At 42.7% G+C, this 18,976-nt stretch overlaps 1 protein-coding gene across 2 annotated transcripts in view; it reads right to left on the reverse strand.

Annotated features, from left to right (window-relative positions):
* Nucleotides 1-1,211: 1,211 nt before the first annotated feature.
* The window catches only part of XYLT1 (xylosyltransferase 1), a 202,251-nt gene continuing 184,486 nt past the window's right edge, over nucleotides 1,212-18,976 (reverse strand). For both annotated transcript variants that reach the window (XM_076351493.1, XM_076351492.1), the window contains 3 exons: nucleotides 16,439-16,634; nucleotides 10,067-10,400; nucleotides 1,212-1,692 (listed from right to left, as the gene is read on the reverse strand). In XM_076351493.1, the coding sequence (XP_076207608.1) occupies nucleotides 1,370-1,692; nucleotides 10,067-10,400; nucleotides 16,439-16,634 (853 nt within the window). In that variant the 3' untranslated portion in view covers nucleotides 1,212-1,369. The remainder of the gene's footprint in view (nucleotides 1,693-10,066; nucleotides 10,401-16,438; nucleotides 16,635-18,976) is intronic.

The following is an 18,976-nucleotide window of genomic DNA, read 5'->3' on the forward strand; positions in this document are numbered from 1 at the left end:
GCATATAAAACCTATATTTCAAAAAGTTCTTGGAATGTAAATGAAATTTTTTCCCACTGTAGAAAATGCAGCTTAAAATGATGCAAAACATGCCTATTTGAAACAGGATGCAGCCTGCTAGACATTCTGAAGAGAGGCAAGGGTAGAGTTTGTTAACAGAATAAAGTAAAAGCACTGAGAAACATGGCATTGCTGTCCTTCACGTTCAGCTCGTAGCTTCAGTCAGGAACCCATGTCCTGCAACAGCCTTCCAGACGCCCTGCACAAGCCTAGAAGGACCCTTCTTCATGAAGAGCTGGCAGATCTGAGATCAAGGGAAGGAATTAGTGTTAAGACTTACTAGCCACTACTCAAATTAGGGAAGAAACGTATTGTTTGCAGATTTGGGTCCCAATTCTACCATTTTACTGGTTCCATGCAACTCCACTGCCTGAGAAAAAACTCAGCTCAGCTCAACTCATGAGCAAAATCAGCAAAGGGTGTGAGCAGACACATCACAACCCAGCCTCAACCTACATATACACACTTGCTGTACTGGAAGTCTGCGAAAATGCCTAGGTGCTGGTGGGCTTAGAAAAAAACCTGCAGATTTGAAAGGGCTGAAATCCAAAATGCTTCTTTGTTCTTTAAACTAATACTCTTAGTACCCAGACCCTGAACATGACTGCATGAGACATAAATATAGCAAAACACTGGTTCCATTTAGAGTTTATCATGAAATTAGTCTAAAAAATCTCTGAAAATAATCTGAAAGTTTCTGCTTTTGCTCGTTTTCTCTAACTAGGATAACAACAGACATTAGCTGAGTCCAGAACTACTTTATGTTATTAAAAAAAAAAAAGAGTGAGGGTGTACCATAATTATTTCATGTTCTGTGAGGTAAGGAGGCCATACAGGCTCTAGCCTGCAGTAACCAACCTCCCCAGGAAGTCTAAGTAGAAGGAAATTTTGCTGTGATTTATTCATGGTAGCAAAATAATGAAAGCCTATAAAACAGCAGAGGTACAGAAAAATTTATTTTTAAAAAACACTTTTAGCAGCTGCTCCTTCACTGCCCTCTCCATGGCTTGCTGCTACTGTTTTGAAACCCACAGAGGTGGCGGGTGCAGCGGCGTGCGGTACGGCCGGGGCCCCACGGGACAGCAGAGGCTGTGGGACGACCGGCGCTGCTCCTGACAGAGCTGATGGAGAGGCCAGTGCCAAAGGCCTTGTCAGAACTTTTTTTTTTTTTTTTAAATTAATTATATTGCAATAAGTAACAAAAAAGTATAATGTTCCCTTAGGTTTCTGAAATCTGGTGCGAGATTCACATACAAGCAAGGTTAAATTCCCTTTTAAAAACCTATGCCCGAGGAGAGCGTACCAGATGCTACCTCAAGCGACCATCAGGTTTGACAGGGCCCAGCTCAGATTTGGGGTCCGGGCTCAGGGAGCTCCAGGCTGTCTGAGCGCAGCTCTGCATGACCGGGCAGGCAGTGGGGCCGGCACTGCAGATGTCCACAGCTGACCAGATGCTGCTGACCAGGGAGTCCACCCAGGCTTCCAGCCGGGCGCCCACGAGCCCCGCATTCCTCTTGGCCTGGTCCACACGGGCGGCACTGATGGGGATATTCAGGATGGGGTTCAAGCCCTGGAAGCTTTGCTCCATGTACGCGTTCTTTGGAGGCCCGTTGTGATACTTCATGGCTTCCTCTGGAAATGCAGAAATAAATCCAAAAGTTAGTGCATTAAAAAAACCCAACAAACCTTCAGGATCTAAGGGCACAGCAAACGAAAAGGCAAAAGTTAGCGGTGCGCTATAGTCCATTTCCCCAGCACTGAGGACACACTGCATCCCGAGGACGACTGGCTGTGCTCAGCTCTTCAGCTCCTCATGCTCACCACCCTGAGCTCCACTCACCGTGATGCTAAGCCTGCAAGTGCTGGATTAGCAGGGCGAAGCACTGAGGCCGAAAGCAGCATTGTCCTTATTATCATCATGTACAACTGGTGTCCCCAGAGCTATAGGACACCCAGGCACAACACAGAGCTGTTTGGCACAGCACAACAAAAAGGCAGGCCCAGCCTCAAGGGCATCCCAGCTACGAGCTCCTGTCTGTACCTGGAGCCTGATCAATATGCAGCTCCTTCTTGGGAGAAATCCATTTTGCATTCAGGAGAAGCTAATTTTGCCTCTTTCACCACAGAAGCAGCCTGGGAGTTAAGCCCTATGCAGCTGAAGTTACCCCTGTGGACACCCAGGGAAGGCTGTGCTTTGAAATTAGGAAACAGTTCAAGGACGCTTGGTGTGAGAAGGCTGCCGACCCTCGTCAGACCTTCAAGTGCTATCATTGATTCGTCTAGGAGAAAGAGCCAAGATCTCAGCGTGTTTCTTCTTCTAAACTGATGAACCTTGCCCTGCTGCGGAAAAGTCACAACATTTCCTCAGTCTGCCTCCAAAAACCGGGTGGTACCATTCCTGGCACTGGAAGAACAACACCATGGCCTTGGACAGACCGGACCTATAATGAAATATGCGTAGCCCCAGCATCATCCCTGGAAGTGCTCCAGTCTCACTGGGAAAGTATTCGCTAATGACAATTATATTTCAAGCTCTTGTGCCGAATAATGGATCACAACCATTTCCTAATGACACTTTTCTTTGCATTGTGGTTGCTTTCCTTACAGTAACTCTTCTACCTCAGCAGAATGCAGTACATTGCCCCAAATCTGTAATATTTCAGTAAAAATAATTGTCAGGCTGTGATAATGCCTTCAAAGACCTTGAATTGGACACTGTGGGTCAGACTGCCCTCATCTAAGGCTGGCTGACTTCTTAAGGTCTGAGAGCGGACCAAGGCGCTGCTCATAATATTAGAATGGGACCCTCCAAAATGGTCACTGTGTGCCTCTTGGGAGTAAATTTTCAACCATTTCTTTCTGTTCTCAGCTGACTTCTCAAGCATCCTTGCTCCGGCAGCACAGAGGATATGTTTATCTCTGCCAACATACACACTGTCTAGAACACAAAATGGGCCCATTCAGGGCACTCCAGGCTAGGAAAGCCACTGCGCTCAGATAGCGTTTAGAGGCCAGGAATTACATATTCACAGCTACAATTCCTTCCACATGTCCTTGCTGCCTGCACTGCAGCCTGACACTGAGTCCTTTCTTCCATGCAGAGGACAGTATCTCAGACGCTGGCAATAAATCAGTACATTTATTTAGAGGGAAAAGGGACATTTAATTGGAGCTTCACTGTTACATTTGCAAAGTCTTTAATGTCCAATACTGTGCAAGTCCATTACTTCAAATCCCCAATTAAATTAGTTTGGCACATCCCCATCACCATTATACATCACTTAGTTGTTCCTGCATTCATCTAAACCCCTCTTTTTATTTTAAATGGTAGATATCCACAATAACCTCTAGTCAAAATGAGTTTATTCCATGCACATGTGTCAAAAGTGTGCTCTGCCAGAGCACTGCAGTTTAAGAAACAGAACAAGTACACATGATTAAATTTCCTCCTTTGGAAGCAATTAAATATGGAAGACTGTTTGTCAACATATTAATTAAATAGGAACATTCTAAGTAAAAATCCCAAAACAAATAAGAGTTGGCATTACTAGCAGGATCATCTGATTGAAACAGGCAATTCAGAGAGCTTGTTCAATTAAAGCCTGTTGTGCATGTGTTTAGTGCATGGAACAAGAGAGACCTTTTTTCAGACAAATAACAGGATGAAACGGAACTTGCTCTTCTCTCTGGCTCAGCCTCGCACTTGTTCCAGGCGTCAGGACTTGGTGGATTATCAGGACTGGAAGGAATGAAACCTACAGAAACTGTAGGAGCCAGTGCTGGTGATGCAGCAGGAGATCATCTTTGTCTCTGAGTCTGTGACCCTTGTTGTTTAAGATCAGTGGGCTGCTTTTGCTAAAATAAGGGTGATAACCTCAGCATCTTCAACAAATTTAAATTTCTCCACTCTGCTGTTGCTGTAATTGTGTCGGATATGCTGTGCTGCTCACACCAACACACCGCTGTTTCGGTCTGCACCACTAAGTGACCGCTGTGCTCTGCTCCAGAACTGGCTGCGCTGCAAGGACTTGCTGGCAGGTACAACAGTAATAGTGTTTAATGGGACTGACGATAAACTTTTTGAAAAGCCGCACACAAATATCAGCAGATTGGAAAAGAAAAGACTGCCCTGTTAAGGGCTACCGCTGTCCACAGTGAAAATGTGCTTCTCCAATGTGAGACACATGATGAAACCCTGACACGGTACTGGTAGGGGATTGCTTGGCCCCACAGCAGAACAAACACCCCAAGTTAGGTGTCTGCGTGTCCTATAAAGAAAGAGCTGGGTAACAGTAATCTGAGTGCAGAGCTACATATACTAATCAATAGGAAATGCTGAGGATTCAACCCAGAACCCTCTCCTGGAGCCTCCAAGTCTTTGTTAAACAAAGTTCACAGGAGAAAGTAAGGAGGATGCTGCTCATCCAAGCTATGGCAGACATGGGATATTCCTCTTTGCATTAAAGGAAAAACAAAAGAGAGAGAATCATGACTCTGTAATTTACTGGACTGGGACAGGAGAGGGACAGCGTGGATCCCAAGCCCTGAAATACTGTATAAAAGGAGGCTGGAGCTACTAGGCATGCTTTTAAAGCACTGACACTTCAGTCCTTGTTCATGAAAAATAACGAAGAGGCTTGGCCCTATGAGATGTGTGTTTAGACATTTAAATCTGTACAGTTAGAACAACCAATTCAAAATTTAGTTGAATTGCAGACATTAAGCCACATTTTTTTGCCAGCAAACACATCCAAATAGCCCTTTGACTTCAGGAGGACATGTATCAATGCAAAATATATGCCATTGACTTTAAACTATAGCTTTAAAAAAATGAGTTATTTTTGTCCCCCATTTTTGTTTGCTTTTCACTCTGGGAGGGCACTTCATTTCTCGACTGACTTTTCTTAGTATAACTTCTTTGGACTAAATACACAGCCTGTAGTCAGCCGCATAGGCTGGGATTTCAGCATTTTTGTGTGGGTTTGTTCTTCATTTTGCAGAAAAAGCAAATGAGTTTAGACAGAGAGTGGGCTAAGGAATGAAAAATGTGGTTACCTTGGTACCTATTAAGGCGCTAGACCTGTGGTTTTTTTAAAGCAACACAGAATGTACAGCTTTATTTCTTTACTTGAATTGTGTTGAAACCCTCTGGCAAAGAGGTAATTTTTTATTGACATTTTGTTTGTTTTCTCTTGCAGCAAACAAGACAGTGCTGCATTTGCTCACTGTGAAGCTAATCGACTCCTTGTCAACTGGATCTGAACTAAATTTCGAAGCAAATCCCTGTCTTCAGGGTTTTTCTCAGAATGACGATTCCAGGGCATGTCTACTCTTCTGCAGCCATGCACTTGCCTGCTGCTATTACTGCGTTTATCAAGAACATGTCATGTTACCTCTGGTTAATTTAAAGAAATCACAGCAGTTCTGACACAAGTTGCCACCCACTGTATAATCCGTATAGATGCAATTAGAATTGATTGAACCACTGCAAACAACCAACGGCAAAACAAAGGTTTCCCAGTATATACTTAATTAAGATGATCTATAAATATGGATTAGGTTAAAAGGCCTTTGAGATGCATGTGTGCATCGCAGCATGTCTGCTAATGCTGTCAAGTCTTTGAAAGAGGTGGCTGCGGTTAGAGGGCACAGGGACCAGGAGCTGGCATTTAAGGCTCCTTGTCCTGTTGCGGAGCAGCAGAGATCAGAAGCCCCATGTCTGGGGCATGCAATCAAGCTAGGAACCGAACATGAAAGGTCTCTCTTAAGGCGAAGAAGGAAGATGCTCTTCTTCACTGCCCTCCTTGTTTGAAGGAAGAAGGGTTTCATTTATTCATTTATTTATTTTCAATCCAGTGTTTGGTATCAGCTTGAGGTTTGGGGCTTTTTCTGCCCCAGAAGTGAATCTGCCCACTGGCTCACAGTAACCTATTTAGCTTTAATGAAATAGGTACTATACACTAAACGCATGACAACTCATTATCATCACTCCAGCTGCGAGATTGCTGTGGAAACTTTGCCATGAATATAAACTCAGATTTTAAAATGAAACTGCTTTGGCTTTTTCTTTGCCCCTCTTCAGTGCCCCTGGGAGACACGTGTGATCACGCTTGGCATGACTGCTTCACACAGACTTTGTAGAGCACAGAAGGGTGGGAAAGTGGGATGATGGGGATGCAGAGCCAACCTTTACTGAATTTGCTGTTTTCTTAGGAATTGAAATCTACTTGGTAGCTTGGATTACAGTCTGTGAACCGCTGGCTAAATACTCTGAATTATACCTGTTGTTTGGCTCTGCCTCTCCAGTCCCTACACAGGGGACCTGGACACCTAGCCTCGAGCCTCTGAACTGCACTTAAGTTCAGGCTGCCTAAAGCAGACAGCAAGAAACCCCCTTTCCTGTCTATTATCACTGCTAGTGATCTTCTACTGATCTTCTCCCTGTTTTGTCTCCTCCACGTTACATTCCCTCTCTGTCTTGGCACAATTTAATCCTGGGGCGTCCTGCTGGTCCTTGGCAGCCCTCCCGTGTCCTTACAGTAAGCATGGAGTGCTTGGCTTTAACACACTCAGCCATATGGTGAGAAACTCAAAATCGCCATTTAGAAGAAGAATAAAACAGAATCTGGCTGTGCAGGATGTAGGGGGAAGAAGACACTGGTGGAGCGAGTGAACCCGATTTCTCCAAATGATTTATCTCACACATTCACTTAATTTTCCTTTTTTTTTCTTTTTTTCTTTCACCAACCAGGCAAACACTTCAAGGCACTCTCGAGCCAGAGGATCTGCTGAAGGCAGAGCTGATCACTGACACACCTCACACTAGAGAAAACAGATGCAGATTTGGGTGACTGGAGGGGTAAGAGGAGAAAGAAAGAATAAATAACATCAGATTCTAGACTTTCCACTGAAATAGCTTTGGGAGCCTCATTTACAGTGGAAACACCCCAAACTTCCCAGCATACTCAGTAATTCCATGTAAGAACTGATCTCTCTAACTCTTATAGATCCAGGTTTTGAAAAGGTCAATGCATCTGTGTTTTTAAAACAATTTACATTCTGTCAGTTAAGCACATCTGGACACAATATCAAAGAAAGCACCTGCTCTTGATTTCCCTTTACAGTTTTACTTGCATGCACAGACTCTAGGCTGAAATTAATAAATAAATGGGAATAGAAAATGAATGAACTAGTTGCATATGCTGTTTTTATAAACTGCTAAACAAAACATCTTTGCTGGTAGCTGTCCCATGATTAATTTTTTTATTTTGAATTGTAATAATGAATTTTGAGAGTCATGATACAGGAACGAACATGTTTCACTTTGATTATTCAAAAGAGGAGAAGTGGCTCCCTTCATGATGCTGGGAAACCGAAAACAACTTTGCCTTGTGCTCTGTGCTGAAGTGATGTGTAGATAAGTAATGATTTAGGAAATACAGTGATTGTTGTTGTGTTCATGCTCTCGAGATACAAGATTTTAGAGGCTGCTGTGCTGCTGCCAGATTTGTGCAAACGCTTTTTAGAATGACACAGACAAATTACACACAAGACCACAGACAGATTTTTATGTATGTAACTACGTGGACTCCAGTTTCTACATCTGGAGTATATGAGACAGAGGGGGCCAAATCATTATCAAGCAAATGACATGCAAAGTGGTATCAAATGTATCAGTCGTTCAAAAAGCTGCTGGAGTAGCAAATTACTTTCCAGGGTAATCTTTCTGACAAGAGCTATAGCTTTCTTTTTCTCTTTTTTTTTTTTGGGGGGGGGGGGTGTGGGGGCGAGGGAGGATGGTTGGAAGAACAAAATGTTAAAGAAATCCCTAATAAAACATATTCCCCTCTTCTGCTGACAACTTCTGGCTAAGTGATGTATGTTTTATTTTCAGTTTTAAGACAAGACAATACTATCCCTTCATTTTAGAAGATTTTTGGCAGCTTTCACATTGTTTACAACAGTAACAGAAATTGTTCTTTTAGAAGTTCTAATTCTTCTGTCATACTCTCACAATGCCTTTATTTGGCAGAGAAAAATATATTTAAATAATAAAGTGGTGACAAACTGACAAAAGCTGGAAATCAAAGCTAAATGACAATTGCCTGCACAGAACACAATAGTGTCACTGAGACAGAAAACCTTAAAAAACCCAAACAACAGGAATTTGCATTGTAAATACAATTCTAACTACAGTGGAGTGTCACTATCTGCCCCTGTAATTAATTTTCTTCTTTACCTTCATGCCTCAGACATCTGGAGATTATACATCACATCATCAGTAGCAAATCACTCCTGAGGCTTTTTTCCTAGGTAACATTGTTCCCAAGCTTTATATTTCATTCCTATAGTAGACTCTAGTTACCATATGAATGAACAGGGCTCTTTAACAAAAAATATGAGCCAGATCTTCTCTCAGTGTATCAATGGGTAATATGGAGTAACTCCATAATTTCAGTGGAATTATTACAGATTCAGAGTTTGGACCAACGGGAGTTTTGCCTTTATACCATGAAGTGTGGATTCATGGTTGAAGTCTGAGACACGCTTAACTGTCCACAGGGCTCTCACGTTATAGGGAAAAGCAGCAAGGTTGCTAGCTACATGCCACATTTTCCATCCAATTTACGTCCTAACTGTTAAATTAGCAAAGAACATGGAATTCATTAATTTCCAGGAGACAAGTCAGTAACAGCTGCGTTTAGAAGTAGGTTGCCTCAAACTTTAAAAATGTATTCCTTCTACACATGGCGTTTCTTCACAATTTATCATTGCCTATTAGCTAGTAACAGCAGCAGGTTGTTGGTGGTTTAGTTTCTGCTTAACAAACGATGCCACCAAATGTTAGAAGAAGAAATCAGTAAGTTAGCTCTTCAGCTGAGAAATGTGTAGGATCAAGCTCCTGTTGAGCAAGATAAGGGCTGCATTAGCTCTCAGCAGTTGTCTGGTGGTGTTTGCATTACAGAAGCAGCACGTTATGCTGGAAGGTAAATGCCTGACTCAGTTTATTTGCTGCCTTGTCAGGAAGAAGAACTCCTGAAAACTTAATAGGATCATTCATGTACCTAGCAACTTTAAGATGTCTGAAGTTATGAATATTAATACTGGGCAGATGGAAGCACTTGAGCACGTTAAGAAGAATGGTAAAGATATTCATAGCAACAAACTTGTTTTGATCTTACTGAGTAAGAAAACAGGTGTGGCTACAAAACGTTCTCTCTTCTCCCAGCCCAGTGTCCTCGGCACTGGCTGAAGACCTGAGCACTTGTACAATGCCTGTGCCAGTGCAAAGCACTGCTGGGAGCCTATAGACACCGGCAGCCTGAGAATGACCTCTGTATTTGATGGCTCAGGGCTGCTGTGGCAGGGCAGAAAATGGTTTCTTTCTAAAAAATGTCAGTGTGGTGACAGCGTAAGATAGTGTACTTACCAGGATCGCTGTATCCATAGATATTTCTGTAACACAACTGCTTGGCATGTACTGAGCAGGTTTTGGCAGGTATCAGGCAAGAGTGAATGTCTGGACCTGACAATATGTCAGGTGAGCTCTGGCCTAGGGTAATTTTGTCTAATTCAGCATTTTGTGTATTAATGCTTTTATCGTTAAACACGCAGACTTTATCAAGATAACAGTTTAAACATCTGTAACTCTTTATGAGCAAATATGAATGAAAAGCAGCAGAGAAAGGTCCATTTTTCCTTCTATTGCTAAATGATGGCTTTTACAACAGCTGTTAGATTATTGAGAGTCTGAAGTTCTCTGGATTCTGAACTGTGCATATTTTAAAGATATAAATAGCCTTTTGTTCAAAGTGGCTGTGTTTTACGGACTGGATACAGACACTTCCGCTTGTCTTAGTGCAACAATTTCTTCTGATTTAGTATCTATAAAATTCCTTTCATTTCTCCTTTTCCAATACAGTGCTGCTTCATTTTTAACAGCAGCATTTACAGTGAATACAGATGCAATAACTGTATTATTCCTGTACAAAATAATGAAACTTACCTTGTTTGATAGGCTGCCGATTAGAGAAGGTGAGAGGAGTAACAAGGAATTTGGTTTCAGCTACCTGTACCCAGTGGTGCAGAATTTTTATCGTCCAGACACCGGGTCGCAGGGGCAAATTCAAAGGTGGTTTGTAGTGAGTAAATTCAGCACTGGATTCAATAAGAATATCATATGTTGCTGCAATTACATTAACAGGATCTACCCAAATTACAGTAACGGTGACATTGGGGCCTTTTCCCCATTTCTGCATGCCAACTGGCTCATCTGTCGGCCCGAGGAGTCCTCCGAAATTCCGGAAAAGCCTTTCCTTGGCGTCCCATTCGGTGCCAATCTGAAATTGAAGACCACATTGCTGCTACCATCATCTCTGTAAGTATAAGTATCTAAGACCCTTACATCAAATAAGAGCTCTCAAGACACACAAATCATATTTCATGACATGAATTATGCATACATATAAAGGCTGACGGCAACATGACCTAAGATCATAATGTGTACGCAAACTGTGAGACAATCTTGAATGCTAGGCTTGGTGTTTTGGTCCAATTGTCCACTTCTGATTGATACGAGGGCTTTCTTTACATTAAGAGTGACGTAACAGGCTATAGCAGCTCTCCTTTTCCTCCACGTGGAAGCAGTCAATAAAGGACCAAGCCTTGAACACGGGCTATGCATAGAAAAAAATATGACCCATCATCTCCTGGGTCATGAAAATGTATGATACATTTGAGAGACGGACCCTGCAGTAGACACCTACCCAGTTACTGCTAAGGGCAAGGAAGAGGCTTTTGCTGACTTTAGGACAAGTCACATCAGGTCCCTTACGACAATCTATGCATGAGATGCTGTCTCCTTGCACTCCCTTCCTGCCTGATGTGGGGAGCTATTTCTGGTAAACCCTTTTCTAACTGTCATAACAGTGAGATTGTTTTTTATTTATTCACTAGCTAACAGTAAAGCAGCTGATTCACAATCTAGTGTAAGTATTTAATGGACCTTTCTTTTTCCTAGCAGCTTTCATTTTCACTGCTCTTTATATCAGTTTTAATGGTTCACCCATAACCCATGGGATGATACAAATTTACAAGCTGTTGCCATTAACACTTGTACACTACTGAAAATAAGCATCTCTAAACAGGTAACCTGAAAATGTAGTAACTGACGTTCTTAGGCCAACTGAAAGACATTTTACTATCCCAGCACTAAATCTAGCATGCATTTATGAGGTTGACCATTAACAAACCACTTCCATCAATTCTTAAGAAGGCAACCTGGTGGACCGCAGTATCGAAGCCTGCATATTTGCTTTTGGAGGAAGTGCCCACCTTGCTTGTCCCATGACGTCCTATTCCCATGATCTCAAATCAAGTGATTAATATCAAACACAGAAAGATTTGAGAGACCCCATTTGAAGGGAAGAATAGGAGAACCCCTTGGCTCCTTTTGGCAAGCAGCCATCTGACCGTCATTCCTTGCAGAGACATACAAATGTTTTGGCCAGCCTGGTACTGAAACCCCTCATAGTCCTTCAGGTCTTTTTTAGCCTTAATCTCCAAAAAACCAGTGTAGATGACCTAAGAGTTGATTTGTTCCCTATACTACAGAAACCATGGGATTCTCTCAAGCGGTGTCCGGAGGCCCATGCACACACAGACAGGATCCCCTCTATCAGCATATGTGGATATTGAAGATTTCCCCAACACAGAGCTGTCCTTGTCCCCAGTCTTCACCTTACACGGACATGGTCAGAACCAGCTTTCCTGAAAGCATAACAAATAATTGTAGCTCATTTGCTTCAGAGATTTTTCTTCCGGACTTCATCTCATTTGATGGGAATAAGTGGTTCCAATGTAATGCCAAAATCCCCCCAAATCCATAAAATGTAACAATTACCTGATGCCTACTACCACTAATACCTGTACTGGAAACTGTCCAGTCCCCAATCCCTTCTAAATAAATCACTGCGGTTGGCAGACAAATTACAGGAGGACTGAAAGCAAAAAGCTACAAGGCCAGTAGAATAAAAACCTACCATCCTAAATCCATCTGTCATCATACGAATTCCTCCTACTGGACTATGACACTGCAGAATATGAGACAAAATGAGCCTTCCACTACTCTGCAATCAACACAGCAGAATCACTAGTATTTCAGAGGTATTTGACCTAGCACACCAGCTAATCAAACCAGACAGTGCAGCCCAGATATCAGACCCAAGCATCGACTGCCTCAAGGAGCTGTCAGTGCGTACTCTCCTGACAAGAGCAACCGAATATGTATGGAAATAAGCTGAGAAAGAAAATTTCCTGACCAGATCTAATTATCTACTCCGCCAGCCTTCACTGAGTGTGGCCACGTCACACCTACCGGAGCTCAAGAGACCTGGAAATAATAAAGCCACAACATGTGAAAAAAATGTACGCCCTCCTGGGCAAAGAAAACCCTATAAGGAACCTCTTTCCACCACATTAAATATTTCTTACTGAAGAACTCCTCAAAGAAAGCTTACGTCATCCTCAAAAAATAAACATTCATACCCGACATACAACTATTTCCCCCCTCTTTAGTCTCTCATCCCTGGGGAAAGAAATCAGAAAGTTACAATCCCCATGCTCCAACCTCCAGGTGACATTGCTCAACAACCAGGTTGCACAAAAGATGTTGAGAAGTGTTCGTATGTGCAAAGGTTTATTAGAGTAGAATAGAAGAACGAAGGTTGCTTTTGGGGAAAAATTATAACAAAATTGTTGGCTGGTTGTTAAGCTTTGTGCAGGCATGTTACTGGGTTCCCTAATGTAAACCAAAAGTTACAGCCAAAGGGCAGGAGAAGAGAGGGACGAAGGGACAATTCTCATGCTGGTGGCAATCACTTCCCGTGAGAGCCTCTCCACAACACCACTGTCAGGGTGTGTAGGTCCATGAAAACAACAGCACAAAAACAACAAGGAGAAAATACTGCCGCAGAGCAGGCCCTCAGCAACACAAAGGCAAGGCACCTGGGCATCCTGCAACACCCTGCATGCGCCAGAGCTGGGGCTCAGACCAAGACAAGGTGCTGATACCGCTTAGGGCTGTGCACCGCAGGCACCTTAGGGAAGGGAAGGGCAGGGAGCTGCACACATCTATTTACAGGATCTGGCCTTTATGTCCAGTTTCCAGCTGGGGGACATACTTTCCCATGCTGCACAGCTTACAGTACAAGCTGGTTTTAGAAGCACAGTATTTTAAAGGGAATTTTACTTAAAGCACTAGTTAGAGGTTTATACCTCTTCCCTTGAACTCTACACAGCTGAGTTCCCAGTACTGAGATGTCTGATTTTACAGGCCAAGAGATACTACAGTCCTATAATATTTTTCATAGCCCCTTAAAACATTGTAAGTAGGCTTTCACTTTCAAATGGAATACACAAAGTATGGGATGGAATCAAGCAGTAATGAATATCTGATAAATTATGACGGGATGTGGCACAGAAACCGACATTTTCCACATCATTATTTTAATCACCATGATTTTGAGCTTCAAGAGCAGGCACTGTGCACAGGGTACGTTTGGAAAGCTGGAACTCTCTCATTGGCTTAGAACTCCTGTTTCTATCTCTGTTCAGTCCCAAGATAAAATTTTCCCAAGATAAATTATGCCTTGATTATGGGTTTGTGTCTCATTGCTCACCACAAACAGGACCATTAGGTTCACACAATGAACACTAATTGCCTGCCACCTAGTTTATTTTATTCTCTGTGATGAATCACAAGCCTTAACAGGACCAGAAACGAACTTAGTGTTCAACTGATAGACGCTGAGCTGAGACTTTTAGTACTGTACAGCAAATCAATCTTCTGCCCTCCATGTAAAAGTTGTCATAAACCCAGGCTAGTAGGATACATACTGTGTGCACTGTGCACAAGCCAATTTTAGGAGGTGTGGGAGTTTCATGCTTGGAAATCGTCTCTCTTGGATTTCCTGTAAGTTTGTTTTATTTTACTCAGCCCAAGACTGAGTGCAGGAGCCGTGTGCCATTGAAACGCTATCATTAATCCCACTGGCCTTAGGCTGCCCAGCCAGCTAATTTTTTTCCACTTGTCTTTACATGGTGTATGGTGAAATCTGCTACTCAGGAAGCAAAGTCTGAGAAGCAAAGCAAAGGAGCAGAGGGCAGGAAGGGTTGACTGGAGAGACCCTATCATCTCCGCTGCAATTTCAGTTGTGCATCAGGGTCACAAATACACCCGGGAGCACATTCAATGCGGCATGTTTGTGCTCTTCCTGTCGGTCCCATTGGTGTGAGCTGGGAGAGGGAAGAAAGCTCTCAGCTAAAAAGGCCCATTCAGTTTTAAATTTCTGCCAGATCATGGGGTGAAAGTTGTTGAAAAACCAGCAGTTGTATGTCCCAATAACCACAAATCTTAAGTTTCATTTCTGGTGCTTAACCTGTGAACATTGATGCCCTCACCTTAGCTGAACTGCCAAGTTTGTTTTATACTTGCTGGACTTTGACAAAGAAGTGCCATTTTAATAAGCAGTAGCAGATCAGAGGCCACACTGAAGCTGAAGAGGTTAATGCTGGATTTATACCAGGGTAACTGAGAGAATAATTTGGCTCAGAGGCAGAGATGCCTGCAGGCCAAGGGAAGGCAGAAAGTAAAATAAACAATTAAGAAATGATTAAATTATTTACTTTGTACCTCCTGGTCTTTTAAAATATAAATCATCTATGAAAGGAGAGGACAATTAAAGAGTTTAGGTGAGAAAAAATAATGGAAACAAGTAAGCAGCCACCAAAACTCTTTTTGCACATTTCAAATAGAAAAAAATGTTTCCTTGGCCTGAAAAAAGCTCACCAGTGATTAAATCCTTCCCACGCTTTGCACTCACATGGCTTCACTGCAGCAGCAGTTCCTACAGGGCTGCTTACAGACCAGCCGTGGTCTATGAGGCCGTGAAGAGCGGCTCATTAGTCCTGTGGGATCTGGGGATCCTCCCTGCAGTGTGACACACTCCACAGAGCTGTGGGCACGGTGCAGCGAAGAGGCCACCAACATGCCACTGCTTCCCCCGTCAGGGAGGCTGACACTGGGCACTGCTGCTCCAGGACATCTGTCGATCAGGCTCATGGTTGCTGCAGGGCTGGTTTGGGGGAAAAAAGGTTTGGTTCCAATGCACTGGGGCCGGGGGGACCTGGCAAGTGGCCAGTGAGTAAATTCTGGTCCCAGGTTTGTTTCCTCCCTACAACTGAGATGAAGTCAGATGTGTTCTTTCTAAAGATTTTTATTTGAGTTCTAGAACACTAAGATCAACATACTTCTTTTCATCAATTAGAAAAAAACCTCTTCCTGCTGCCAGCCCAGTTGCTTTCAAAAGAAGGACCCAGAGCAGGCATCAGGCCAAAAGTGAGATTAAAAGTACCAAATAAACAGCAGAAATACTCCTACACATCACAATAATTAAAGCTTGTATGACCATTTATCACTGCATGAAATGGCAAGCCTACCATCAGACACATTGATAAATGAAACACATTTTCCATCCATCTCTTTAATGGCACATTAGTGTCATGGATTTGCCATGCACACCAAAACACTGAATCCTACCTAGGCATTTCTTAATTGCCCAAGAAGATGGTAATTTATGGACTTGGCCATAATGACTGGAATGCATTTGTTCAATCAATTTTATACCTTAATTGAAATTTGTGGCTTAACAAGAAAAATCATGAAATTAACTGCTCAGACAGTTGTATCTTTAAAACAGAACACAGATGTCGGGTTCTATTAGTGGTCAACTTTCCTGATATATTTTAGGGTACATTTTTTACATGCTATGTCAGATCCTGAGACAAATTCCTAGAAGAAATAACAGCATTTGTGGGAAATCTCAGCCACCGCTGTGATAATTTTCTCTTTCATGTTACAACATCAATATTCTGCTCACATGTGGCATCGGTGCCTGACTATCACTAATTTTATGAGGTTTTTTTCAGCATACTCTTGAGAGAAACGCTTACCACATCCCTGTTCACATCTGGAGCTGCAGAAACATGGCATTTTTCCCAGGTATCTCTCACAGCACTCACAATGAATCACAATCACAAAACTTTTAAGTTACTGAGCCCCTTTTACAATGGTAAATGCCTTCAGTTTGTTCTTAAAACAAGAGGGAGTGAGGACACTCAGAGTAATGTAAGAAGTGAGGGTTGACCACAGATCTGAACTGGCAACAGTACCTCCTTCAATGAAGAGGATGTGCATTATGCTAGAGAGCCACTCTCACCTAAAAATTACATGGAAATACAGTTTCCAAAGGCTGCTGAATTAGTATGCAATCTCTCCAGAGGCTCGTGACATTCTGCATGGGTGGCTACGAATGCTTACCTCTGAGAACTGTAACCTTCCAAAATCGCTTGGTGGACTTGCAATCTTAAAGACTTTCTTTGGCATCACCCACGTTTCCAAAGTTTCTAGTTTACTGACAGCCAGATTGGTTGCGTGGTGTCTGATTAGAAAGCCTTGGAAACGGTCAGCAAGGAAGTAAAGGTGGACGGAAACTGGATGGCCCATGGGGTAGTATCTGTAAAACAGCACACACACACACGCTCATCAGTTACACAAGAGAGACATGAAATCTCCATTTACTTGGAGCTAATGGCTTAAGAAGCATTCATTTCAACTAGAAAATTCACCACTGTACATTAAGAGATTTCAAATGTGTTCATGACTCATTATCAAATATTCTTAGGCTGTTCCGATTACCCTGAAACATAAAAAATGTTACTAAGAATATATATGCTCATTTAGAACATATTCACAGCTCTAAGCTCTTTAGGAGATACCCCTGTGTGCCAGAAAACTCCCTTCCCTTACTACGTCTTCTGGGTAAAAAGTGCATCCCAGAGATATACATTGTTAGGCTGCAGCACTGTTTGCTAGGATAAATGATGTTCAAGCAATGTGTCTATTGCTCCAAATCAGGTGGCCTTCTTTTTTTTGCCTTCAGCAGGGTTAGTCCCTACAGATGCCTGGCAATGGCAGTGCCTCCCTCGCTTGCTGTGGGACAGCAGCAGGCTGGGGACAGCAGAGGGTGCTGCGAGGCCGGGCACGGGCGAGCTGATGCCCTGCTCCATTCCCCGCATATAAATCCCATCCCCAACCGATTCTCCAAGGGCAGTGCTCTTGTAGGGTGGCACTGCAGTGAAGGACACCAGGATCCAGTCCCCGTTTTAGGTCTCCTTTATTTAGGAAATAAACTTCACATTCCTTAAAGACCTGAGGTTGCTCTTGCTGTGGATTTTTTACTCATAATTAAAAATAAACCGAAAAAAGGTCAAACAAACAGGAAAAACCTCTCATCGGGAGATTTGGAAGCCTTCAATTACAGTTCGGATTTAAAGACATTGTGGTCATGGTTTCAAATAATAAAAAATTACGGCCAATTGTCTGCTGTAGTCTCAGAAACATCTGTAATGACGTTTGTATACATATGGATGCATAAATGATTAAAAACATGTTATTCATAGCTCTGAAATCAAATATTTTGCTGCTTTACAGCACTGACATTAACTGTGAAACAAGTGTGTTTGCAACACATTTAAAACCAACCAGTATCACACCTTCCCAGTCAAGTCAGCTAAGTCTAACTCCTCATGCTAGTTATTACATCTCAAGACATAAGCACTAAGAGGAGCTAACCAAGGACTTTCCATTACATGAAACCAGCCACACCCAGAAGGGAGCCTCTAGAGCTTGAGAAATAAACATAACAAGACGGGGTACAAACAGGGCCAGCACTGATGGACTAAGCAAAAACACAGCAAAGCTACGCAGCCAATACCAGCAACAATCTGACTTCTGTTCTGAGTACTAAGACCTCCTGTTTTACACGTGTGCAGCAGCAAATATTTACGATATCCTTGAAATAGTCTGAGCAAACTGTCTCTTGGCAGCAGTGAGTGAAAATGCCTAGAGATGGAGAGAAATAAATTAAATCTCAATCACACATTAATGTTGCTTCCACTGAAGATGCTGATATGCAATCTAATTAGGTACCAGAGCAGTCTTCAGGGGGCACGGCTTTCTGTGAGCTAGCCCTTGTTACAGAAGTGTGCAAGACAGCTTCTCTTATAAAAGTCTCCTGGGCCGCTGCGGGTGGCAGCATGGGATAGACTCCAAAAGTGATCTGAAGCGGTAGAGGCTTTCCTCGCAGTGCCTGCAGCAGTGTGAAATGAGCTGAGGTGGTGACTGCAATATCAGCTAACTTCGTGCTGCTGTTAGCCCTAACAGCAAAGGGAATACTGTCGAGATGCTCTGCCCAAATATATCCCTGCCATTACCGTGCTAGAGACATGCAAAATCAGGAGACTGAAAGAGGAAGTGTATATATGCATACACCTAGAAAGACAACATAGTATCAAGAGAGAAGAGATGTGAATCATAAACCTAAGGATAATACATCTTTCTGTGATTTAAATTGGACGCTGACTCACAGTGTTTTAAGGGGGCTCAGGTAGGTATGAAAATGAAGCCTCCACTCCATATCACTGTTGGCAATTCCTCCCTGCACTGTTTCGTGAGGCTCCAGCCTACTGTAAAGGAGCCATGCTTTATCCCAGAGACAGCTGCAATCAGCGGCGGATGACATGGCTTCCCTATCTATAATCTGAGCAAGCTTGAAAAGCACCTTGACTTCCTATGCAGTGAAAAGCTCCCCAGAAATGAAATTGATTATTGATATAAATCATCATCAGAACACTGGCAAAAGGAATAAGCACAAAAGTAATTGTAAAATTGTTTCAGTACTGGTTATACATAGCTCCCATCCTGTCTGCTGGCTTCACTCTGCAGGACAAATGACCCAGGACTTCTTTAGGTCTGCCTTTATTTCATATAAGGAAGGCAAACTACTAGTGATTATTT

Source organism: Aptenodytes patagonicus, chromosome 13 (genome assembly GCF_965638725.1).
Source record: "Aptenodytes patagonicus chromosome 13, bAptPat1.pri.cur, whole genome shotgun sequence".
Classification (NCBI taxonomy): Eukaryota; Metazoa; Chordata; class Aves; order Sphenisciformes; family Spheniscidae; genus Aptenodytes; species Aptenodytes patagonicus.